This window comes from Zonotrichia albicollis, chromosome 5 (genome assembly GCF_047830755.1).
Source record: "Zonotrichia albicollis isolate bZonAlb1 chromosome 5, bZonAlb1.hap1, whole genome shotgun sequence".
NCBI lineage: Eukaryota > Metazoa > Chordata > Aves > Passeriformes > Passerellidae > Zonotrichia > Zonotrichia albicollis.
In genome coordinates, this window is record NC_133823.1 from 23,042,658 (window position 1) to 23,069,585 (window position 26,928).

The 26,928-nt window shown below is 38.2% G+C and overlaps 1 protein-coding gene across 6 annotated transcripts in view; it reads left to right on the forward strand.

The window, feature by feature from the left end:
• The window catches only part of COL25A1 (collagen type XXV alpha 1 chain), a 295,698-nt gene that overhangs the window by 218,036 nt on the left and 50,734 nt on the right, over window positions 1-26,928 (forward strand). For all 6 annotated transcript variants that reach the window (XM_074541049.1, XM_074541043.1, XM_074541046.1 and 3 more), the window contains 7 exons: window positions 5,580-5,606; window positions 8,050-8,094; window positions 17,049-17,102; window positions 18,671-18,697; window positions 21,075-21,119; window positions 24,967-24,999; window positions 25,157-25,192. In XM_074541049.1, coding sequence (XP_074397150.1) covers window positions 5,580-5,606; window positions 8,050-8,094; window positions 17,049-17,102; window positions 18,671-18,697; window positions 21,075-21,119; window positions 24,967-24,999; window positions 25,157-25,192 — 267 coding nt within the window. The remainder of the gene's footprint in view (window positions 1-5,579; window positions 5,607-8,049; window positions 8,095-17,048; window positions 17,103-18,670; window positions 18,698-21,074; window positions 21,120-24,966; window positions 25,000-25,156; window positions 25,193-26,928) is intronic.

The window sequence follows — 26,928 nt, forward strand, 5'->3', positions numbered from 1 at the left end:
TATTCCTACTCCAGACCTGCAAATTGAAAATGCCCCAACTTTTTAATTCATACATTTCTTTAAACATGAAGCAACGGAGTCTCTAGAAATTGAATACAAAAGGTTGCTAATGTATCACACCCTGAATTGCTCTCTCTCTCTCTCTTTGAAACTGCAGCTTTAACCTTTGCAGGACAGAATTTTCTTATTTTCCAGCTTGCTAAATCATAGGGAACATGTGAAGTGTAGAAAGAAAATATAACTCTAACATTAGAAAGGAGGTGTAGTAAGAATGCTGGATCCCAAACTTTGTTTTACGACACATGGGTAAATCTTTTCAGTTGGGTTTGATTTTAGAGGGGGTGAGGGTGGGTTGGGGTTTGTTTTCGTTTGTAGGGTTTTTTGTTAATTTTTGGTGTATTTTTGGTGGGGTTTTTTTGTTTTAATTTATCCTGAATAGTTACTTGTTAAGGACCAACTGAAATGTCCAGCTTCATTAAATTATTTCTATAATGCATAGACTTGACATGCTACAATCTCTGGAGCTTTGGTTTGATTTCCAAAAACAGTGATTGAAGAATGGCAGGTCACAATGGAAATATTTTACCTTTTAAAAAACTGCAATTGCATAGAAGACTTTTGTGCGCGTTTGTATTTATCCTTAGTTACCCAGTTTTCCAAATGTTTAGATATTATCAATAATTCTCCTTTTCCAGAGGAACACAGAGGGCAGTTGAATTTCTTTGGTGAAACACACCTCACTTTTCATCGTCCTAATGTAGAGTTACGCGAATGAGAACCGAATTCAGTGAAGGCCTGCAATGGGTTGTCACAGCTGCCTAGCTGGTTTACTCAATTGGACATGATGGCAAAGGGCTCTTCTGAAATGTTCATGATGGTTGAAAAAGCAAGAACTATATTTTATTTTTATATATTTAGTTATCTTCCTATTCTGGGCTATTCAAGACTTCTTGCAACCAAAATTTTCAGCCTTCTCAATTGCGGTTCCTATGTGAATATGTGTCAATTTGAGGAAAAGTGGCATAATCCTGGAAAACGCTGAGCAGTCACTTTGTCTGAACCATTTTCACAAAGTTTCTTTGGAATTCTTGAAGCCTAAATGCTCTTTATAAAAAGAGCTTTTTGACACGAATTGCCAGTAGTTTAGGAGTTGATTCTGAGCATCCCATTTTGGAAACTCTGGCAGCTTTCAATAATGCAGGCAAAAGTCCAATATTTGCTATCAACATAATTTGTCATTGATCAAATGTATCAATGTATCAATGATACATATATATATAATATATATGTATATGTTGTTAGGAGGTGAAAGAATTCTGTACTTCTGGGATTGTTTTGTTTTCTTGATCAGCTAGTGGTTGTAAAGGGCTGTGTGGTTCTGCTTTGCCTCCTTCGTGCACCAGATGTATTGGTGGCAGAGGGGCAGTATGTTACATGTGGTGTAGCTGGAGCCTGCAGCTGGTGGGGGTTCCAGCAGGTTCCCTGTGTTTGTGTGGGGTCAGTGCAGAGCCAAAGCTTTGGGCTTGGGGGCAGTGAGGTGGGGACCTGTGGCAGCAGCTCTGCACTGCCTGCCAGCGCCCAGGGGCACAATATCTGTCCAGGGGGAAGCTTGGCTGAGCCTGCATTTGCAAAGCGCCCCTTTGGATGTGCTGGAGCAAACAGCAGGGCTGGGATATTGCTGCAGCTGTTACGGAGCACAGAGCAGCTGAAGGAAAACAGAGAAAAACATAAAAACAAAGCATCCTGAGGAATTGCTTGGAAATATTCACATATTTCTTGCCTTCTGCTTCTGTCTCCAGACCTACATAAAGATTGTGATTGCTGGTCCTACTGTCTGTTCATCAAATGGGTACCACATGGTGCTCCCCAGTTCAGTAGAGTAATATGGGGAGAAAATCCACATGTTCATATGGAATTTTCTACATTCATTCTTCTAAAAGCTGTCACTTATTCCTCTGGAAATAAGCCAAAGCACCTTGTTGGTTTTTGGTTTGGTTTTCAGTTTTGTTTTTGGTTTTTTATTTTAGATTTTTTTAAATTTTATTCTTTTATATTTTTTTCTTTCTACCATATTTTATTTACGTGCTTGTTTCTATCTCTCCAGTGTCATTCTGTGCATTGATCAGAGATTTTAGGTAATTCTAGAAAAATAAGCACCATTCTGAGGTGTTCTACAGGCTTTTTTGTTTTGTTTTGTTTTGTTTTAAAAAGTTTTCTGTTAGTAACCTAATTTCACATTTTTAGTTGAATGACTGCTGGCTTGTGTGGGGGAGGGATGAGAGCTGTCAGTGAATGAGCTGTTAAGTTTCCAGTGGCTTTGAGCTTCTTTCCCAATGCTAGAGAGCAGTGCTTTAAAGAAAAATTGTTTCCATTCAGGTATGTTTTGCAGTCAGAACGTTCTAAGGATAAGAAGGACTTGTTATCCTATGTAAATTGTAAAGTGTACCAATTTAGGTAAGCTTTTATTTGAATTTTTTTTTCAGTCAATACCATACAATTCCTGAAGGTAGTTGTGCTTTTGGAGACTGTTTGTGTCATCAAGTGGCTCAGTGGCTGTGAAACACCAGGGCTGCTTCCAGTCTGAGTAAAGGCTTAAGTACCAGAAATGGAAAACTTCTAATTGCAGAAGATATTTATTGAGAAGTATCTGCTGCATCTTTTCTCTGAATTATTCATTTTAAAGTCATCATAAGAGCAAGACTAGGCTACTATGTAAATATTTTCATATTCAGTAACTCATCTGGAGAAGCTGGAATGATGTCAGGGATGAAGGGGAAATTCTGGGAAAAAATGTTTTCTGCAATGTCTTGAATTATATCCATCCCTGTCAGCTGACAGCTGCAAGCACCAGGCAGAAAGTCCAACAGAGAGTACATTTAACAGGTTGCTTTGGGGCTAATATTAGTAAGTGAATTATCATTTTTCCTTCATACAGTGGTATTGTATTAAGGGATCCCAAATGGTAATTTAATATAGCTGAGGGTCTTTAGAAGGTTTTAATAGCTTCTTAAGTAGCTAGAAACTGATATATCCATCCCTTGGACATAAAAATAGCTGGTATGAGCTATGATGGAGGTCTTCAGTTGTTCTGTATTCACTTTGGCCTACTGATGGCAGGATTTTTCCCAAGACCTGAAATAACCCTGAAATGTAGCACATTAGTTTACAACAAGTCAACAGGCAACTGATGCCCAGGATGTAGACATTTGGAGCCTGTTTTGATACCATTGCTGTAGGGAAATCATTAGTTTGAGCATTAATTCTTGGCATTTTTAAAATGCTAGACAAATTTGTGTCTTTCTTACAAAAGAAAAGGATGGTGTCAGGCACTCGAAGAGAGGGAAGAACACTGTTTGTGGACTTGTTGTTCTATTTGTGGTTCCTTGCCCAACAGATCACTCACTCTCAAGCACTTACTAAAAAGAAGACTTGATTTAATCAGCAGGCTTTATGGAGCACTGTGAGCTGGGGACATTTTTCTCCATCTGGAAAAGCAGATGCTCACTATTTTCATTGCTCTGATCATCACCAGTGCTGAGTGCTGAGGTGTGGGATCTCAGGATCTGAGTCCTGAGATGCCGGGCCTCCGAGACCACCCTTGGGGGGCCCGGGAGTCCTGGAATGTTGCCAGAAGTGTCTGGTGGCTGGACTTTGACCCTACACGGGAGACGACACCTTTATGAAGATAAGAGGACTTCACCGGGGTGAATGGCGAAAAGATTAGCTAATTAGAGGGTGAGACACAGGGTTTAGGATTTATGTGCAGGGGGGTTTAGAGGAGTAAGATGGAGGAATTGGGGTGTGTCCTGTCCTCCTTCTTCTTCCTCTTCTCCTCCATCTTCTTTGGCCATGGTGGCACTCTTGGATTGGTTATTACTGAGAGTGCACCCAGCAATGAGAATAAATGGTATTGGGGAAAAATGATAAATATTGTACACGTAACAATGGGTGTAAAGATACGTGGCTGCCCCGGAGGGCAGACAGTGTGCTCATGGCTGACTGCTGAGCAGATCTCTGTTCGGCTGAAAGAACATCTTTTAGATAAACAATTAATAAACATAAAAACCGAAAGAAGAACTGAAGCCTCTTCTCGTCCTTCGATACGCGGGCTGCCCCAAGGCCACCCCGGGCCTTTCCAGGCCCCTCAAACAGCCGAGATAAACCGGACACTGAGGTACTTCTGCTTTCTTTTGAAGGCAAGGGATTAAAGGTGGGTTTCCTTTATCAGAATCTGTCTCTGCAGTCTAAAGGAGATGCTCACAATACCTTTCTTCTGTTAAAACAATCAGGCAAAACTTTCAAGAAGGCGCATTCATCTATGCTTTTGCAAGACTTGATACCAAACCTTAGACATACCATTTAAAACTGCAAGGCTTTCATCCATGTCAGTGAATGCAGCGCTCAGAATTACCACCAGTGGAGCTTTTCCTTGTCAGCAGTTTAAAGTCGCGTCAGAGCAACGTTCCAACAAGCAATGTTCCGTCTACTGACAGTGGAGGATTCTGCCTAACTTCACACTAATTTAAGAATAAAATCAGAGTCACATTTTGAGGCAAAAATCCTTTTGTTTTCCTGAATAATTAAAGTTCTGGTATCGATCAGTTCTTCTTTTATACTTTCTCACATCAGAAGGATTTGTATTCCCCAGTTTTTGTGCTGGGTTTTGCACTTTCATTGACTATGAATTCACTTTGCTTGGTACACCACCACCACCCACAGTTTGCACCAGTGCCCATAGTAGTAACCTGAGGAAAAAATTGCACAGAACTCTATTGGATGTGGTCTGTCTGTTACCAAAAGAGACTGCCAAAGTGTCCTGGATGTGGCTGGTTGATCTATTTCTCTCTGTTTCCCCTCTCCACTGTGGCCACCTGGGTACTTCAGAGGCACCAGTTGAGAAATGGGTCCTCTTAATATCAACAAGACTTTGACTCCTGTATGACATAAAGGAAAGTTAAGCTTTCCTGAGCTGAGATATCTCTTCCTGCCTTCTCAGCTCATGGGGACAAAATGGTGGTTCTTTGCTTCCCAAGAGCATTCTTAACAATTTCTGAAGCTAAAGATTTTTCTCTTAACTTGGAAAGGATGGCACACATGACAAGTTGGGTATAACACAGTCATGTGTGGTGATACTTAGAAGGTGAGAAGATTTTGAAGTTTATGCTTCTCCCCATTGCAAAAATGGTTGTTTGCATAAACCTTGTTTTTATGCTGACAAGCTGATATGCTGTTACTGTGAACACACAACTGGCTGTTGGTTGATATAAAAGAGAAAAACCACAGTCATCTTAATGCTGGGAGATTTGTCAGTATTGGAAGAAACAGATGGCTTGGAAGAGAAAATATTAGAAGGGGGAAAATTTGAGTATTCTTGATAGTAGTAAGTTCAGTTCCAAAAGTGAAGAAGAAAGATTCATTGTGCATTTTGAGCATAAACTCCTACTTTTCTTTGATTTATAAAATATCAGCTGGTTTCAGTCCAGTATCAGAGTGCTTACACAATAAGACAGTCTTTGTTAGTCATTTCAGTTTAAATTGGCTGGAGTTTTGATGTTAATTTAATTGTTTTCCCTTTGCAGGGACCTCAGGGGCCTCCAGGACAAAAGGTACAGTATAAACAACAATGCTGTGAAAGTGATTATTCCTCCCGTGCCAAATTGCATGCAGAAAAGGTGAATGGAATAAGCTACTGTACACTGCTTTGAATCAATTAGCTTAGGTTCTGCATTTTGGTTTTGCAAAATGGAGCCATATAACGTGAGACATAAGATTTCTCATTTCCCCCATCATATGAAGTTCAAGCAATGCAGAGCAGACTGTTTTCAATCTGTCTGCTTAACTTGCAGGTGAAAAGGTCACTATAATTTTCTCATTCATAGACTGGTACGATTAGGAAACCAAAGTTAAAGCATTGTGAAAGGTGGGGAGATAAAGTTTCTGATTAAATGCATGTCTCTACTCAAGTAGATCAGTGCCATATGACTAAAGAATTGACCAGCAGAAACAAAGGGCGTAGGTGTTGCTGATAAATAGCGCTTGGTCGGTGGTGTTCAGGTGGTCTGCCGGTGTCTTCCTGTTCCTCTGGTAACCTGAGACCTGCCTTCCTGGGAATGCCTCAAGCCTTATTTACACTCATTAAAGCTGACTGCCTCGGTTTGATTGAGTGAGTTATGATTTATGGAATTACTCCATTAAAACAGTCCTCAGAATATCAGCACAACAGCTAGTGAGTGGTACTTTTCCGGCATCTGACTCACATACCACCAAGGTGAGTAATTTTCTAACTGATTTCAAAAGATTGAAAATTTGTATGAAAGATATTTAATAAAACTGCTATAATTTGTATAAAGGAAAAATAAAAGAGGAAGGAATAAGTAGTATTGACATATGTGAGAAAGATGCCTGCTTTCCTTCTTCTGAGATTATGATCTTTAGAGTGAAGCATCTGTTAAAATGAAACTTTTTTACAAAAGAAAGAAAACTTGTGATATGTAAGAACGTAATCCCAAAGTACACAAATTGGTGGAATTTTGGCAGCTGTGGGCTCTATGGAGTTTGCAGGCTGAAGGAGAGGACTACCCTTTGTGTTTGGCAATGCAGGAATGTGGCTCATGTCTAAGTTGCCCTTACAAAGCTATACCCTGAGAATTGTGGAGGAGGATACTTTGCGTGTATGACATCAGCAAAACCCATGTGCTGATGAACTTTTGAATATCTGATAAACATTTACTTATCACAGTAGAATCAGCTTCATTTGACACTTTCTAACATCCTGTGTTTCATAAGAAAAATAATCAGCTGCCACTGAGAGGAGGAACTGCTATACATAGGGTAGTTTATTGAGGCTGATAGTTTAATGCCCTCTTGAGCTTTGCCTTCTAATTTTCTGGAAAAATGGTACAGAGATGTGAAAGTGTTCACTCAGGCCCTTTTGTAGTAGCTTAAAACCATGACCATGCATTCAGCAAGAAGAGACAACAAGGATGCCAAAGTGGAAGCTTTGGGAGAAAGGGGAGAGCATTGTGAGTCAAAGAGATAAGCTGGGATGCGGTGTATTATTTCTTACTGATTCAAAGCTCTGTTACTAGCTCTTGGAGGATTCTTAAGGCCCTCATGAGTTGGTTCCTTTTCCTGTTAAACAGGATTTTCCAACTCTATTAATTGACAAATGTCTGCATCCATTTTGAACACATTTCCTTTGGGTGTTGGTGATAATTTTAGTGACACCTCTAAGCAAAATAGAGGGTGAATTTCCATGCAGAAATTCTTTCAGTTTGCTTACTGAGCAGCACCATATTTATAAAATAAGAGGAGAATGCTGTACAAGCCTATGCAGCTTTCCTGCTTTCCTCATGCTTTGTGTTTTCTCTGAACTTTCATAGCAAGTTGCACAAGGACCTTCAAAAAATTATTTATCACATAGAAATTTACAGTATGAGAGCTTTATAAAAAAAATATCTCTCAATGTGAGAAGTCATTGTTAATTATTTTTTTCTTCTTTGTCACTTGTGTTTGGCCTGTATTGACCTTTTAATTCTGATTGCACTGATATTGGTGCAGTTTCAAAGTGTATCTGTAATTTGTACTGTCAGACTGAATCACTGCATATTATCTCTTAAAGCCTTGAGATTGATTGGTGCTACAAGTTATTGAGCTTGAATGATCCCTCTAGAAGCATTAATAGTCTTGTTCAGGTGCTATATTTGATTGCATGGGATCAGTCTCAAAACTTATTGAGAGTATTAAATGGAATAGCATTTTAATTCTAACATTTATTGTGAAGCATCCACAACATTACAAAACATGAGCTTGAAGCTTGTTTCTGGAAAAGGCCATACAGTCCTTAAAATGTACAACATGAGAATATGTCTAATTAGTAAAAAATCTCAACTGAAAGGAGAGCTCAACTTGGATAAAAACGAGTTCTTGAAAAATTTATTGCAGTTCCAATAAGCAAACATTCGCCATTATTTCTAAACACTGTATTATGAGATGAAAGGTTTCATGACCTGTTTAATTTGCTAAACACTGGCGTCTGTTTCCCTCCAGGGTTCTGTTGGAGTGCCTGGTGTTCCAGGGAGGGATGGACAAGTGGTGAGTTCTCTGACTTTTTCAGCACTGCCAGTATTTATGTAGTGGATTAAAGCAATATTGGGCTTGTTCACATGAACAATATGCAGCCTTATATCCAGAACTGTGCTTTCAAATTGACTTCATGGAAAAGGCCATGTTTAATATAGCATAATGTGCTTTGTGCTCTGAAGTAATTTTTTTCTAGTTTTACCTGAACAAGCTGAAAGTCTAGTGTTCAAATTTGGTGATGACTGATAGGTTGTAGAAAGAAATGCATATTAACAGTGTGTTACTTGAGTCAGCATATTAACAAACAAAGGGTTTTTTACTTTTTGTTAACTCAGTCTCATAATGCAAACACTTTCATTGATACTGGCTACTGATGTGGTGCCAATACATTGTTAATAAAACCTATAAATAGAGAAATAAAAAGAAATGGAAGTGCAGCTGGAGGATAATTTCAAATTGAATTTTGGGGATGAAAACACAGAGGAATAAGTCAAACAAATATTTTTGAATACAACCACAAGGAAATGCTAATTTAGGCAAGTCACTGTCAGAGTTCAGAATGGCCCTCCATAAGGAGAGGTCACAATAAAGCAGCAGGGCTGTGTTACAGCATTGCTAAGGTTTCTTGGCAAATCTGGGTGATGAAGTTTCAATAGTATCCCTCCATGACTGTAAAGAGTATTATCCATCTGTTGTTCTCACAAGCTCTAGCATTCCTAGTGAACTTCAAAAGCACTGGCAAGGGATGCCAAAAAGAAAGTGTATGATATATATGTTCAGTAGGTTCAAGCAGCAGCAGATGGTAGTGAATAAGGGTTGTATTAGACAATCCTCTCTTCTGCTTCCCTCACCAAGAGCCCTAGGAATAAGTGCTGTTTCAAGTAATTTACTTTTAGTTCTTCTTTCCTAAAAAAGAAAAAAAAGAGTATTGTTTCTAATAGCATAATACATAATATTAGGACTGTGTTTTCAGAGTGGTTATAAGAAATAATGCAATAACCATATATTTCACTTTAGTGATAGTGATAAGAATTTATTTTAAACTATTCCGAATATTACAATTAATGGGAAACAACAAAATAAGAAATATTTAGAATTAACTATATTTGTACACACTCACAGACATATATATATATTTAATACCAGAATTTATAAGAAAGTAATATGAAACAAATTTTCAGTAAGTCCTTAGATTTTTTGCTCCATATTTTATAACTGAATTCACTTGCAACAGAAATAGTAGACAGTGCTTGCCAACTGAGATGCTCTTGCTGTACATGATTCAAGTAATTTTTGTGGCCTGACTGAAATGCCAGTGAATATTTACTTTGTGGCATATCTGTAGGAATATGTAAGAACACTGGACTGGTGAAGTTGGAAACTGCTTTGAATAGAACAGAACTGATGATTCATATTTTATTCAAGAACTTTATTTTTAATAGAAATCATGCAAACTCCAGCAAGAAAAATTCACTCAAATGAGCAGAAAAAATTGATATTAATGAAATGTGTCAAATGTGTGATTAATGTGTCATTTTGGGAGACAGGGAATTTTTTTAAGCTCTTTGGCAAGGTTGTTGCATGTCTATTTTTAGGAGACCACATAGACTTACTTATTTGCTGTCATGTTTCAGGGGGCATAAAAGAAATGTGCAGTTGAACATTATGGGAAGATGAAAACACATCTTTAAATGTTGATTATTAATTTTAAATTGTGCTTTTAAAAAACTCCAAAATTTTCAATTTATGGGTGTCTATTTATTTGATTTACTTCTTCATTCATCACATCTATAACTTCGCAGACATTTTAAAATTATTACCACTTTATTAAAGATGTCAGAGTGTTTTTAGTGTAGCTGGACTGCTTTACTTTTGACCTTTAAAAAAAAAAAAAACTGAATTACTAAAGTGAAACAGAGGGACCAGGACAAAAGCCACACAGATAAAAATAAATTGCTGTTGCATTCTTTAATTTGATTTCTCAGCTGTTGGTCTATATTGACTAGAAACCACTTCCTTATTTGCAAAAAATATATTATTTTCTTAATACTAGGCAGGTGAAAGTTGAATGTTGCTATCTCTTTAATAAATAGATTAAAAATTCTGTTAGCTTGGAAACACTGGTAGAAATGAAGTTTAAATGAAGCAGTATTTGTCTAGAGTTAGAAAGTATAATGCAGCCTAGCAATCCCATGTTAATATTTTGCTATCAAAAGGTCAGTTCTTCCAATTTCTATGAAAAAACAGATTCTCAGTGCAGTGCAGCACATGAGATGTTGATGAGGACCAGAGTGGTGATTTTAAGAGTCGGGCTGTACTGTGAGCCGCCTGCTGGCACTTCTGGCTTTACTCATTCAGATTCATGGTGACTTGCAGAACAGTTGGGTTCAACTTGCATGTGTGATGCGAGTCATCCCCTTTTTAGAAGTGACGTAGATAAAGGACTTTACAAAAGCCTTACTGTCCTGTCGTCATTTGGCCAGTGAGCTCGCTCTGTCAGGCAGCAGCATGTGCAGTGCACTAAGTTCCAAGTTAATATTTTTCCTTGGTTTAAAAGGCAGTGAGTGTTAAGCACATGCTTAAAATTAAGTGTGTGAATGCTTTTCTCATTTGGACAATGAAGTATTTTTCAGCCAGTGAATATCAGCAGTGAATTAGCTTTGCTCTGTCCTCAAGCAGTTGAACAAAACAGAGTTAGGTCATCTCCATCATCTACATGCGTCTGTAATTTTCCTTTTTCTTTGTTTCACCTCTTCTTTAATTGAAATACTGAGCTATGGGAGATGATTGACAAGTCTGACCATAGGTCTGGGAATGAGATCATAAATTTTGAGTGCACTTAGAGCAGTCTTTTAATCCCTTAACATATGAACCCCTTGTCTTAGACAGTCTCTAGATATTAGAGGAAGTGTAATTTTACACAACCCACATGTTTTTGCAGGACTGTTAACGAGTAGAATTTTTTTTGTATTTAGAGTAGCAAAATCACTGCCATAAAACCTTCACACATTAGGCCAAATCCAGTGAAACATTACAGGTAGTCTTGCAAGGACATTTACAGTCTTCATTTGTTCCTACATTTGAGAAGTTGCAGCAAGTTTATCTTGAGAACAGTAACTGGAAAGGAGCTGCTTAATAATACCTGCAGCTGGAAATAGTGTTGGTTTTGGGGTGGACCAAAACCTGCTGAAATAAGGAATCTTTCCTTTGCAGACTGTTGTGCAAGCCACAGGTTTCTTTCTGTCACAATGCAGTGGCAGATAAACTTCCCTTTCTCCATCCCTGGCAGAAGTTCCTCAGGCACTTGAAAAGTACAGAAAAGCACTAATTCTGCAAGGTGCTGGGAGGTTGCAGTGATCTGAGGATACCACATTCATACATTAATTGTGTTGAAATAGCCACAAAGGACTTCTTGGAAAGTTAAACTCTGCAAGTATAGAATATATATTCTGGTATTTGTTAAGTGTTACTGATTTGATAAGGGCTGTCAATGACTGCAGCAGCCCACAAAGAGAAAAGCAGAGATTCCTTAAGTGTTAAGATGGTATTTGGCTGAAGGAACCCAGTTTCTGGAGTTTGTGCGAATAACCATCTTTGTTATAAATAGGAGTTTGTCTGGAGTGCACAAACACCTCACTCTAAACTTCCATAAATCTTTTCTTACATAGTACTACTTTTCTTACGCACTACTTGATATTTTGGTGGGTTTTTTGGTAAGGGTATATTGAAAACAGAATGAATGATCAGGATAGATCCCTTAATTTCAAATTCTTCTGGTAGATTTGCAATAGCAATATGATAAACCTCAAACAATTTTCCTTCATATCAGTAGATTCAGAGTCTGGGTATGCACATTTCTTACTGCTTTCTTCATGATTTTTGTTTCTCTAATTTACATGTATTTCCTTATTACTGTGTACAGTGCTGTGTAGGAACACATTTTGAAGGTGACAGTATCAAATTTGTTCAGCGAAATGAGGAAGGGTATGCATGTACTAACATTTTTTCAAATAAAGGGAGGAAACATCATAAATATAGTTCACAAATTCCCAGACATGTTTGCAGGCCAGCTGAGTCTTGTTGAAGAGACTTTCCACTTAATTTCAGTTGGTGAGTGGGCCAGGAGAGATTTCCAGTCCTTAAACAAACAATTTTAAGTTACTTTTGAGGCGCGCAAAAAGCCAGTTGAAAGGAATTGAATTCCACCCTGGTTTGAAATGGAAATCATAGTAACATTTCTGAAAAACCTCTTTTTTACTTTCTGTCCTCATCTATGTATTTTAGAGTAAAATTAGACTGGATTATGTTTGGGGCCTCTTGTGTTTCCTTATCCTTAAATTGATTACATTCTAGTGACTGAAAAATATAGCAATATGACAGCCTTTCTTTCAGGGTGAGGTGGATATCAACCAGCTGGTGTAGAGAGTTATTGCATCTCACCAAAACAAAACCTGTTTCAGAACTGCAGCCTCTGGGCTGTTTTGCTGTTACAAACAAGAAAAGCTGGGGCCCCCAGCCATGTTATTTTTAGCTGATTAATTCTGGATATGAAGGTATATGCCTCAGGGGCAGAAAGCACTCCAGTAAGGAGAAGCATGCTTTCAACTGCCTTAACTCCTTTAATATGGACTCTGGTGGGTGATATATTTTCAGACCTGTTATGAAGTAGATTTTATGAGTTCATATTGACAGATTTCTTTCTCATATTACCAAGAGAGCCCAAGCAATGCTCTGTACACCTGAGTACTCACCAAATTTTGATTCACTTCAGTGTAAGCTTTAAGACTGCCCCTACAACAAGAGTATCTGAGGAAACTGCTACACCTATTTATTGAGCAGAGTGCTAAAAGTTGTTCTTTGCCCAAATACAGGAAGGAGTTAGAGGCTTGGTCAAGTTACACAAAGGCAAGATAAAAATAACTTCATTTGAAAAAGAAGTCAAGGGTTACCTGAGTAGTATTTCTAATGCAATATTTGCATGTTTACCAATGTGGGACATGACATTTGTGCATCTGGTAGTTTTGTTGCTGCTTTGGTGCAGCCAAACCTCGATAGAGAGGATGTTCAGGTAAGATGCTGCAGGTTCCCCAGCATCCCATGGAGCTTCTGCTCTTTCCATCATGGTGTCAGTTAAGCTGCACATTGCTGAGGTGGCCTTTGGAAATCACAGCCCACCTCGGTGCCAGGAGGGAGATTTTAATTTTTTTTTTGGTGTATCATGGTAGTTCCACACAGTGCTCATTGCATAGGACAACTTCTGCAGTATGGTTTAGCTGAGAATAAGAATGCAGAAGGGCAGAAGGGATAAGTAACAATTGATTTAAATTGAGTACCAAGACACTTCACACCTCACTACAGCATCTTCCACACTCTCCATCCCTTTTAGGGATAAGTTCCAAGGGGATGCTCTTAGGGTACCTTCACACAATTTCTCTGGGTCTTACATATTTTTCTTGTGTCAGGTTGCAGTTTAGCCCTCATAAATTCTCTGACTGGGATCATGGGTTGGGTTTTATAGACACTAGGAAGTTTTAGAATGATTGCCATCACTGTTACTGAGCAGTAATTTCTCAGGGGTTCATGACTGGAGAAGGGCTGAGCTGTGAGCTAAAGCTGGATGTACTATAGAAAAAATTACTCTTTAAATGGGAAAAAACACTTGTCAAGGCCACGCTTGGAGTACTGTGTCCAGTTGTGGGCTCCTCACTACAAGACGTGGACATACTGGGTAGAATCCAAGTAAGGGCCTCAAAAGTGATCTCCAGAAGTGCCTTCTAAATTCAAGCATTTTGTGATTCTATGAAAGAAAAGATAAAAATATGCTGCCTTGGTTTGAAACCTAGCCGATGTGCTCAAGACAATTGTTTCTGCAACGTAACACCTTTGCTGTCAATGCAATTAAAGAGAGACTACAGCAGCAGTCAGGAAAGACATTAGCCATGGCCTGGTGAATGTAAAAAACATGTGAGATTGAGGATTTAGCTTTATAGCTTTCATTTTATCAGGTTGAAAAGCAGTCTGATTTAAATTGTTGCATCGAATGACATTGTTGAGTGTCTGGTGTTCCCTTGCATGCATCACTCCTTGAATAGCAGGGTCATCATCCTCAGCCTCTTAAAAGTCAGCTGTGCGTTTTGCTCATCTCCAAAACACTAACCTGTGGGGCTGAAGTGTACTTGTACAGCATTTTACACTCCAGTTTTACTCTTAACAGCATTTTCCACTCTGGTTTTAACACGTGCTTTTAGTAATAAATAGATAAATAAATAAAAGTAACTAAACAGAAGAAAAGTAACTAACTATACTTCCTAAGAGAAATATTTTAAATTATTTTCATGCCAAGAATCAAAATTATTTTTTGGGATGAACATGTCTAAAATGACAGTATCTGAGTAGGGAAGAGCTATCAATCTACTCATCTGCAAAAGTTAACAGCTCTTTGCTTCATAATTACTTTGAGCAAAGCATTTTTATGTTTGTTTTGTGGTTTGGTTTTTCTTGTTTATTTTGGGGGGATTATGTTAAGGCTTACTGGAATAGTAAAAATATCTGCACATAAAGCCAGACTGCCATGCCTACAAGACATGCAGAGTGACAAAGGGAGGCTCCCTGACACAAAGCTTGTTTAGCTCTGCACTTGGAATGTTCATCAGGGCTAGGGCACAGATCATCTTATGGACTGTACATGTTCACCTCTTTTCACTGATTCTTTGTATAGACAAGAAAATAAAGGTCTCACATAGGGAAAAGAATATTTTCCCTGCTCTTCTGAACTTTCCCAAGAGAATGATAATCGCTTCAAAAACATAAAGGCACAAGGTCATTTCTGTGTTATCCTTCTAGGTTTGCCTTCAATCTTTCCCATTCCCAGAGCTAGTTTCTGCACTTCAAGTATCTCTGCTTAGTACTTTCATTACTGTAAGTGTAGTGCTGAGCATAGCAGTTGCACATAGGTCAGAACTGCAATTGCTGGTATGAATGGGGATTTACTATGACTGGGTGACAGGCTGAGGTTTTCACTTTTTCCAAAGAAAATAATTTTTTGTTCTATTTCTGTGATTTCCTTTTTGTCACAGCAGTGGCCCTCTGCATCCATAGCACTGATATGTAAACCTAGGAGGAAAGTGCAATCTTGGGACTTCAGCCTTTTGATTAGAGATTTAAAACATCAGCCGACAGCAGCTGTTTGAAAATGAAGAGGACAGAAGCAAGCGTGTTTGGGGTGTGGGGATGAGGAGAAACAAGTGTATATTCATGGGTCCCTTCTGCTTCATTTTGTCAACTGGCAATTTTCTTCAAGAGCCTTTTAGGTCAATCCTTTAGGACACTCACACCTAATCTCCAACAGCTTCAAATCCTGAGCACTCATATATCAAATGCCTGTGCCACTTTATCACAGCTACTGTAGTACAAAGGGGCCTTGAGAAGGGGCTGACACAAGTGACTATTTCATTCCCTGAGGGCTTAATGGTACCTATTTTTTGCTCTGGCTTGGAAAATGCCTCACTAGAAGTGTTCTAGAACTTCGATGATTTTGGTTTTTTTTTTGAAACAGTGCAAGTCTTGAGGAAATTAAAATGTAATTAATGATTCCGTTACCTAATTTAGAAATGCAATGGAACTTGCTTTCACAGACAATCAGAGTTAATACATCTATGATTAAATCTGCCTGCAGAAGTAAGAAAGAGATAAGTTCTTAGTAGGAGACTTTTTTGGAGGAATAGAAAATATGTCTTGTTGTGTTTAGAAAAGCCTTTATCTTAATGCTCTGTAACTTTTGAGTAGAGGATTGGGTCATGATGTGTACTAAATTTGAATACTGTGTGAAAATTGTTCACTGACTTACTGATACAAATTACTGTTCCAAATTTGATTGCTATGTTAGCTATTGGATTTAACTTTTCCACATTTTTCTACACTCAAATAGCAAAGGGCTTTTAGAAGGGCCAAGCTGCAGACTTTTAAAAATCTTTCTTTGGCTTTTATTTTAATGTGCTTTGCCATGTTGGAAGCGTGATGCAGTTCTCTATGTGAGGGTTATCAGAGGTATTTCTTGTGAAACTGAGATATACATCTGCAGAAGCTTTTACACAGTAAGCCCAAGCTCTAGTTGTTTTACAATAAGTCTAACCATTACATTATTTTATGTAAAATAAATATCTGTCATTTTCCCATAAATGTGGGATATAAACACTAAAACATATTTTTCGGGGGTTTTTTGTTTGACATGTTTTTTTTTTTCTTGTTGGCTTCTTTTCTTTATTTTTAAAATTGAAGATGGGAAAGAAGATTGAAAATAAATGTTATTTTCTGATTGACTCATGAAAATAATTTATGACTCCTTAAACTGTAGAAGAGTATTATACTACTCATTGAACATACCCAAAATTTGGAGCATTGATGTAATGCTGACAGTTTTTAAATCTTTTAAAACCACTTTTCAACCACTGGTATAAAAAATGGATAAGCAAAGTATATTTTAAAAATTGAAAAGCTCTCTGGTTTTCCAAATTCTTCCATTTCTGAAACCAGCCCTTCTCATTTTTTTTCATTATCTCTTTTCCATCTGATACCAGAAACACAAATGTCAAAATAAATTAAGACAAGCCTTTTTTTGCAGCATTTCTAAGTTGTAGAGAAGAGGAAAGCATTGGCAGTCTTGCTGGGAAGACTGTGCTTTTAAGGCTAATTGGACAGATTTTAAGAATCAGGAGTCACAGGTCTCCTTCCTGTTTAGTGACACGTCTGTGTGTTTCCACCTTTTTCAGAAGAATAATTTCTTACCTTACATGGGTTAGAGTTAATCCACCCTAATTGACAAAATAAGTCATTTTAGTGCCCAGCTGTGGGCTACATCTTTGCAGAGTCTTTTAAAACTGTGTTTATCATTACTGACCCATTATGAGAAGGTTCATATATTTCATCACATCTTTCTTAACTTCATCTTTCTTTTTCTTTGCCTTTAGGGTGAACCTGGTTTGCCTGGCATAGCAGGAGAGAAGGGAGAAGCAGGGCTCAAGGTCAGTATTGAAAATTAACTAAAAACAGAAGCACAGGGCATGTGAATGCATATGTAAATGACAGTTGTGCTTTCCAACTTGGGTTTATGTTCTGACTGACTTTTAATGATCTGCTCCCTCCAGTGATCAGTGCTGTAAGAGGCTTTACACATCTCACCATAAAGAAGCATTTTCTTCTGCTGTGCATGTGTAATTCCAGTCGGGGGCACTGATTCATAGGCATCCACTGCCAGCTGAATGCAATATGCCTGCAAGTGTTTGGGAATTTGGGGACCTTTTCAGAAAGGCTTTGTTTATGCCCCTTACAATGTGTTTCAGGCTTCTTTTCAAGAACTTCTGCGGTCAGTTCTTTGACAAATGTCAGGGTGAAGTCTTGAGGGCTGATCCTGCTATTATGGAAGTTAGCAACAAGCCTCATTAGGAGCATGTCTCAGCCTGTATTTGTTACATCAGAATGACTCTTTGCACTTTCTTGTTCTGTAGTTTGTTCTGCTGTTTTAATATTGAACAAATGAGATAGAACATAAAGCTTATGATGATAACTTCATTTAAAAGAGAACTCAACGTGTCCAAGATGATGGGATCTGTGGGGCTCTTGGAGGGGGCAATGCTAATTTCTAATCCCATCAGCTGCGAGTGAGCTCCCTGGTGCACATGTGCTCTTCAGCTGATTCTGTGCATCATGCTGCTGCTGACAGACATGCAAGGCAGCCTCTTTGCATTTACTGACTGGCTGTTTGTCCATCAGGAATGAAAACAAACCATTTGGGAGCATGACCTTTTCTTACTTTGTATAGAGAAGAAGCCGAATTATGGCAGTTGATGCTTCATTCGTATTCACAGCTGTAGTCCCTGAGTTGCCTAGCGACTGCCAGCCATCAGAAGGGCAAAGATGAGCCAGAGTGCAGCTCTGAGCCACAAATGCAGACATGAGTTGTCAGGGTCAGGCTGGCGTGCAAAAGTGCTTTTGCAGTTTCTCAAGCACGTTTTAATTTTGAAAAAAGTAATGGCTATAAGCCATCTTTTTGTTACAGAGATTGTTACAGAGAGTATAGAGAGCGCTGAATGCCTTTTACTCTGGAACAGTCGTGAATTTGTTCAAGACCTTTAAGGCAATTTCTCTCTCTTGAGGAACCTTCTGAGCCATCGACAGAATCATAAGACTTTCCCTTCACATCCAGACTTTTTGTTTCTTTTGTTTGTTCCCAAAACATGGAGAACCACACGTAGGAGCCACCTAGGTCCCTGCAGGCTGCTTCCCAAAGACATTTGCCTGTTTGTCAGGGTCTAGGACAAAACGGAGAGAGAGAGGTCTTCACATGCAAACCCTTGAAGCTTTTAAAAAAATGTTGAAGTTGTGTTGTCCATTGAGATCTATTAAATTTACATATTTTATTGTTCATCAGAGATTTTCTTGTTGTATCATCTGAGATGTAGTCATCACTAGTGACATAATTATTAGTAAGGATAGTAATACTAACATTAGTAATAACTAATGATAGTAAGGCTAACACTTTAATTTTTACCATAGTAACTTATAACTTCTCTGCTCCAATTATTTTCCTTAGGGTGACCCTGGAGAAAGAGGAGAGAAGGTGAGATGTTTCACTTCCTTTGTTGTGGTTCTGTTTTGGGTAACTTGCTTGCAGTGCACTGATCTCGAGTTTAAAAATAAAAAACCACAGCTCCTACCTGGAACTTAAGTGGCACAGTGCAGCCTTTCCAAGGGTCACATAATACCTGCTAATGGAGGTTATTGATCTGTGATTACTGCAGTGGGATTAGTCACAGAGTGCAGTGATTGTGTGTTAAAGGCTGCACAGATGAGCAATCAGGCAACTAATCCTAACTGTGGTGAGTCTCAGAAAATGATGAGCCTGTCTGAATAAATTAGAGATCCGCACATTTCTCATAACTTGGTTTTGATGCTCTGACACCTGTGTGGAATAAAGCAATTAGGTAACAGAATGGTAAAACTACATAGATTCTCAGTGATACCTGGATAACAAGCTCTCCACGTGCTAAAAATAAAAATGGAAATGGAATAAAAAATAAAAATGGAAAAAAAAAAATGAATGCTCTATTTGTGTTTGTGTCAGTTTAAGTAAGAGCAAGGGAATCTGCCCCCAGTGATGCTGTCTGGAGAGGCACACTGATGGGGCTCTTACTTGCAGTGAGTTAGCAAGAAATTGCTTCTCTGATGTCCAGTCATACCAAGGCAGGACAAGGGGGTGGAACCAGCCCATGCTGCAGAAGGGGAGTATAATTCTGCTCTTCCAGGCATAGTGGTGGGTAGGAGCACAGTGAGTTTAGAGCTGAGCTCCCTCACCTGCTCGCAGGGGCAGTTTGAGAAATAGCATAAGCCTTCTTTTGAGTAGAAATCCATGCACAGCCTCATCTTCTGCAAGTCTACTGACCTTATGTTTAAAAAGTAAGTTGTTTGGACTGAGGTGCAATTTGCTCTTGAGAAATGTTTACCTGTGTCTTTGCAGCTAAAACTGAATTTCACTTCCAGGTCCATGTAAATCTGTGTAATAGCAGCTGGAAACATGCTTTGCCAAGGCTATTACTTTCACATTTTCAAAAGCACGCCATAAAAATAATTTAGGGAAATCTTTGAAACTCTGTGCCCCACGTGCAGAACTATGTAATCATGAAATATGCATAATGAAATCATTTATTCTGTTAAAATGATATTTTTAAAGTACTTCAGTAATCCTTAGTTTGTTTTCAGACATAAAGGAATAACTATGAATTTTAATATCTGGTGAATTTTTGTCACTTAAACCCATTCTATTTTTCCATAATTATCCTTTGTCTTTTTCTGAAATGTGCAGTTTCTTTTTCTAAAATGTGTAGTTTACAGATCCTCTCAATAAGTTAATCATGTTAATTGAACTTGAGTAACATTCCTCATTCTTACTCTTCCATGTTTCATGTATGTTTCCTTAATTAAAGTGCTGCTAGATTGTTAGCTCACTCCCATTGTATCAGTGGCTGTGATGTATAAATTTCGAAGTCTTCTCCAAAAGGATTTCACATTGAGATTTTCAGAAAAATCTGACAGATACTGTATAATGTTATTAGAACAGTACTACTGGTTATCAGACCAAGGCCAGAAATGTGTTTTTAGTCTACTTAGGCTTTGTTTTTATCCATAATTTTTGCTTTTTAATACTTATTGTGCTTTAAACGAACCTCAAGTCCCACAGAAATTTTCAGCCTGTATTCTTAACATAAAACAACATATAACATATTTGATGTAGTCTGGACTTCTTACATGGTTACATGACTGAGTAGAAATTTGGTCTCTTTTTATAGATAAATATTGTGAAATTTTTCTTTTAAAATTTTGGACCTTTTTTGAATAGAAAATGTCTACTCAGACCTGAAAATATTATCAAAATATCACTTTTCTAACAAAAACAGTGCATAGAATTTATGTAGAGATAAAGTCATTGGAAGCTCCTTGGAGGAGTGACATTTAGTGAATTTTTTTTAGTTTGTAAATCATTCATGAAGGACTTCAGACTCAGAGAGTGTGTGCTATAAATTACTTGAGAATCTCAGTAAAAACTACTGAGATTGTCCAACTGTCATCTGAATTTTATAGATACATCAAGGTGAATGTGTCTGTGTTGGGAAGAAAAATGTATTTCTAATTTAAAGTGCTGAATCATCATGGAATCATTAAATCATTCCTTCCTTGCTAAACTGCAGTGACGTGAGAAAGATGGTAGATTATACCAGCAGGTATTTTGATGCTTTCTGGTGGGGTTTTTTTTACAGATCTGTGAAAGGGATTGCAGTTATAGTGAAGCCTGTAAGCCATAGCCCCTTCCTGACCATGTCTGAGTATCTGATGAACAAAATCAGCTTGCATTGATTTAATCTTGTTGGAATGCTGACTCTTTTCTGCATACTGTGTTCTTACAGAAAATCATTAAAATGTAATGTGTGTTTCAATTATAGGGGGATGCTGGTGAGAATGGACTGAAGGGTGACACAGGAGAAAAGGTAACAACACTTCTTAGCAGAGAAGAAAATGTGTGCCTTAGGCATGCTTCTAGTATAACCAAATAATGGAAATAGTAATTTTTTCAAAAGAAAAATGCATTTTGAGATTCATTTTTTTTAAAGGTGAGCGATTTGGTTAAGTTCATTTTTATGAACAGCAGAAAAATTTTCACTGCTCTGTCCAACTGAACATACGATTTCTTTATACAGCAGTAGCCCTAGTATAGAATGTATCAGCATGGTTCTAGCTAGCACTCCTCTGCTGAAATTTGCATCATACAGGTTTTGTCACAACCTGCCAGTAGGAATTGCCCCTTTGAATTTCAGCAGTGTTTTCTGGTGTACCCTTTATCTTTTCCCCTTCTGTGTTTCCATCAAAGAGTGGGACCAAACCAGTATGGGACAAAAATTACAGTATCGTAATAGGCAACTTCCCTCCCAAATTGGCAGCTGGAAAATCAAGATTTGATGATAAACACATTTTACATCCTTATCCCAACTGAAATCAACAATAACCTCACTTTATAACTTCTTAGTTCATTGTTGCAGAGTATGAAGATGCTGTAGAAATCACCAAAAAATAGATTTTGTCAAAATATTTGTTTTACTGAGTTTTCTTTTATGTGAGACTCGCGCTCAGAAAATCTAACTGGAATTTTCAGTGTGATTTCCTTACAAAAGCCAGTTTTTAGCAGTCAGGGTAAAGGCTGTGTTGCACATGAAAAGGATCAGGCATATTGATCTCTTCTGGCCATCATTTTTGAACTGATGTGCTTCTAAAAAACATGTATTTTAATGACTAGGCTTCAGCAGAAACATAAACACTTCTTCTTGTACTCCTGCATGTGTGATGCTTAACCAACTTACAGCATTTCAGTTCAAGGAGAAGTTTTTGATGGATTTATCAAGCTGGTAAGGAGCGCATGCAAATCCCTCAGGAGCTATCATTTAGATACAGTAAATCTGAACTTTGAAGAGCACAAGGATTTTAAGACATATTCTAAAATCAGCCATTAAAAACAGACATTAGATTTAAGAATAGTCAAGTTACTTGATTTTGGAAATTAGTTTAAATAATACTTTATTTGCAGTCATGCTTAATAATAGAGATGAAAGTCTTAAGAACCTTATTTACTTACTTACATGATGTATGCTGGTAACATAATCTTGATCCACTCTCATGTGATTTAAGATTGTAATCCACTAGAACTATAAATTGAGATTGTTCTTCAGAGAGATAGTTTTACAACAAGTAAATGGTAAGGTTATAATCTCTCTGGGAAGCCTAGTGCAGTTTCACCTGTTGCTGTTCTGCTCCGTTAGCCTTGAGGGTGAGCTTGCCTGCACAGGGATGCCCATATTGCACATCCCTCCGTTTGGGATCCTTTTGAGCAAAGAAAAAAGTTCTCCTCTTCTTTCAGTGGGAAATCCTTTCTGCTCAAGTATAAAGTTTTAAATACTGCTGTGTTAACATTCAGCAGTTGGGCAGTCAGTTGGGATCAACTTGTGGAAGGTAGAGGTTCTCAGGAGATTTCTTATATTGCTGTATCTGAAGAAATTTCAAGATAGCTCCTCAACTTCATAATGCAGAAGTCTCCCATTTCTTCTAGGTTCCATATTATTTTCAGAGGTGGGGTGGTGCCATAGGAATATATTCTGTTTGTTTGGAGTGCACTGCTTTAGCCATAATGGGTTAGAGTCCTCTGCATTCATTTTTGCCAGACTTTCCAGAGCTGTGACTTCATTGACTTTCAGTATTTTTCTTCTTTTTCCCTGCTTTCAAGACAACCTGCCATGCAGAAAAAAAAAAGATTCAGTTCTTAGAGGAGAGCTGCAGTTTAAAGTTTCTGATAGGTAGCTTTGCAAACAGCACTTCCTAGAGAGCTTATGAGGGTGGTTTTTGACAGATAATTTAGGAGTAAGCATTAAATTTGTTGTCATTACTTTACACTTGAGCTGCTTAACAGGGTTTGTATTCGTTCCTGTTCTTCAGCATAGGGGGAAGTTTTGGCTTAGGAGTTGTAATCCATATACCGTAAAACTCAAATACGTTTCTTTGAAAGCTTGAATGGAGTTTCTGTGAGATAAAAAATAATTTTTTATTCATGTGTTGGGAGAGTGAGATACCACATGACAATCGATTCAGACTTGGTTTAGGAGCAGGTTCCTGTTTGTGCAAAAAAATGTAACTTTATTTACTGAACAGCTGTACCTAGTGACACTCAAAAATAAGGACTTGGGTCCTTAATTCTTGACCTGATGCTTTAGAATAAAATGCCAGGCTTGAGTGCTTGCTTCTGTCCTTCCACTGTAGCCTTGGTCCCTAGAAAAAACCAAGGATCTTCCTTCTTTGGACATGCTCCCCTGCTAAAGTTTCTTCATTTGCAAACTGTCTTGACCCAGCAGTGAATTGTGAACATACTGTACCATAACTTTTTCTTTGATCTAATTTTTATTCTTGCATGAAGGTGGATTATAAATATTTTGTGTCTTATCTTCTCCATATCCATCATTGCCCTATGAAATATTTAACCATTTAATGTGTCTTAATAGTTGATTTGGCCATTTATAACTACAAAAGGCTTGAGGCTTTTAGTTGTACATGCTTGTAAGGGATATTAACAGTGTCACTCATGCATATCTATTAAAATGAGGCAGCTCAGGTTTCTATGCATGTATCAATATCATAATACTGATTTTTGTGTTTCCTTCATTCAAGAGCAAGCTGCAGTAACTGTGTATTCCTATTCTTCAGAGGCCAGTGAGCATGTTAACCCGTACTATTTAATTTTATAAGACCATACCAAAAAGATGCCATGTCCAAACGAGCTTATACCCTGCTTATTTATCTCTCCTTCTGTCTTACCTATGTAAATCACTGGCAGGCTGCTCAGAGCTCTCAGAGCTTGAAGTTTCTGCTATGTAGAACTTGCTGCTTTCAGTGAACATTGTACATTTATTCTGCATCATAAATAATTAAGCAGTTTTTCAAATAGAAGCACGCTAGTCATTTTCAGTAGTATATAGCCTAACTAGCAAACTCTTCAGTAGGTTTTTTCTCTTTTTTTCTTTGGCATATTGTTCACGAAAAAAACAAAAAACAACTGATCCTCTGTCCTGTGCATCTCAGTGCCTATGAAATCCAGTCAACCCAGCAAAATATAGGCAAATCTTTTTGAGTGCTAAATGTCCTTTCAGAACAGAGACCTTTCCTGAATATGTAAATTACCACAGTGTCATCATGTAAAGTATAGCCCTTCAGGCATTAATTTATCCATTTAAATACCCTGGAGTGTTGAGGAAATAAAACTATGACCTGTCCTGATGGAGATAAACTCATAGGTCAATGGGGTTTTTTTTCAATGTAAATCATCATTAGCACAAAAAATGTTGTCAGTTGAGTCCTGACACTTGCCATCTATAAAATTAGGTCAAATGGTCACTCATATTCTTTGTAAATAACAGTGAATTATTTTTAATGTAGGTCAGCAATTTAGAGATGACAAAGTATGTCCCATATTCTGTCCGTGTGAAGTACATTTGTACAACATCTGCAATCATTAGATCTACATTATTAGTTGTGAAATTTAAAGTTAACTATAATAGGTGTTTGGGTGAGTGAAGCTAAATCTCTCTCTACATGGTCTTGAAAACAACACTGCTCCTTTTCTGAATCACACTGATGTAATTAATTAGTTAGATGCCTATGTAGTAGCACAGAAAACAGTCAATCTTGCTATGCAGTTATTTTGCTCTATAATGTTGTTGTACTCTTACATGATTTATGTGTTTCCTGGAAAATAGTTTATGTAGTAAGAGTGATTATTTCTTGTGGATTTTGTATCAGGGTGACCCTGGCTCTTCTGCGGCTGGAATTAAGGTAATGGAGTTCTAAAGAACTTGTGCAGGGAGAAGAGGGGTGGTTGGTCCATGTCACTTCACAGTGTCACAGACATTTTGGGTATCATTAATGTTACAGTTTTCCACAGCTTTAACTAATTTATTAGATCTCATGTCTTTCATCTGTTTTCTTTTAGGGTGAACCTGGTGAATCTGGGCGGCCTGGACAGAAGGTACTGCTTGGAAATGTTCGGTTTTCCTTCTCTGCTGGATTTGTGTTAAATGATGTGACATCTGTGTTACCAGTGCACTTACCTGGGATGAGTCTGAGGCAGTACAATTTAGCAGCCCAAGGCTGTACACATTTGGTCTATGTTTATTTTGTATTTTTAAAAGGCACAGGAATTATGATACTAATTAACATAAGGAGCAATTTTGACTAACCCACCTTCCTTTCTAGCCCCAGCATACTTCTTGCATTGAAAGCTTACCCCTTTGCAACTAGTGAGACTAACAAAGAATGGCTCTGCTCCTTGGGTCATCACGAGCTAACCCTGCATGTTTGACTGTTAATCTTCAAACTGTGGTACACTGTTGGATCTCATCAGGAAGGAAATAAATATTGTTTAGAATCCCTTTCAATACACCTGTGAGGGGAATCAAACCATCAGTGGCACAGTGTGTTTGGAAGGACACAGACCAGGTAGTGCTGCTCTGTTCTTCCTTCCAGTGTAAGAAATTCCCCTGGGTGCTGTGTGGCTGAGGCTGCTTCTGCAAGGAAAGGTCCTGCAGGAGTTACAATAGCTGTGCTGCACGAGGCCCTGTGAGGCTGGGGAATGTGCTCTTTGAATGCACAGTACAGCAAACACAGCAAATGCTGTGCCTTCAGCTGCCTTTCCTGAGACTAGGGGGCAGGTCCTGCAGGGAGAGCAAAGAGACAATGAGAGAGCTGGATTTGTGCATTGCAACATTTAGTTTCCCTCTGGAGCCATTGGCACTGTTCTTGCCTCTTAAAACATTGAAAATTTTCCGCTGCACACTGCTGCCAGAGTCGAACAGAATCCTTCTGCCAGTTGAGATATTCCAGACAGACAGTCAATAACTAAAATTCTATATTGTGGATGGAAAGACAACCATTTTCAATACTCAAGGTACTTTGGTGACTAAGCAAAACCCCAAGCCACATATAAATAAGAAATAAATAAGAAATAAAGTATTTTTATTTAAGAAATTAGAACTCTCATCAGAGACTAAATAAGACTATTATGGTTGCAAATGCAGTTCCTTAGTAAAGTGCAGTTTTAATTAGGAAAGGTAATCAAAGTAGTTAAAAGCTATCTAATCCACAGAATCATCCAGTGTGTGCATTCTGCTGTGTGTGCTTTGCTTGGCTAATAAACTAGAAAATGCACTTAAGTGCCTGTGGAGATTCAGCCTCTCATTAAGTGGCTGCTGTGGAGGCAAAACTAGCAGTGATTTATCAGCAGGCTCCTGGTTCTCAGGCACTCAGATTTGATCTAATTCAAGCAACATGGATGAGTGAGAGGTATGCATTTCACACTTTCTATAGTCTCACCTTCTTTTTGGCACCAGAGGGGGGCTTAGTGTCTCCCTTCCATTCACCCCATGATTTCCTAGTGTGTCACAGCTCCTGTCCCAGCCCCAGCCATCAGCTCCCGTAACATGCCCAGTCAGTGTGCCTCCTCCATCCAGGTGCCCCATGTCTGCTGCCCTGCACCCCTGCTCAGCAGGGATTTTTCCACACCACCAGAGGTTGTGGGAGGCTCTTTTTCCAGTTGGAGGCATGCCTCTGCCATCTACATCATCTCAATGCTTTTCTCCCTCTCTGTGTTCCATTCATATTTCCTTTCTCTGTCTTCTTTTCTTTCTTATATTTTCCCTTTTATCCTCTTCTAGTTGTCCCTTATTCGTCTTCTAAGGACAAAAATGTGTTCAGCTGCCCACCCAA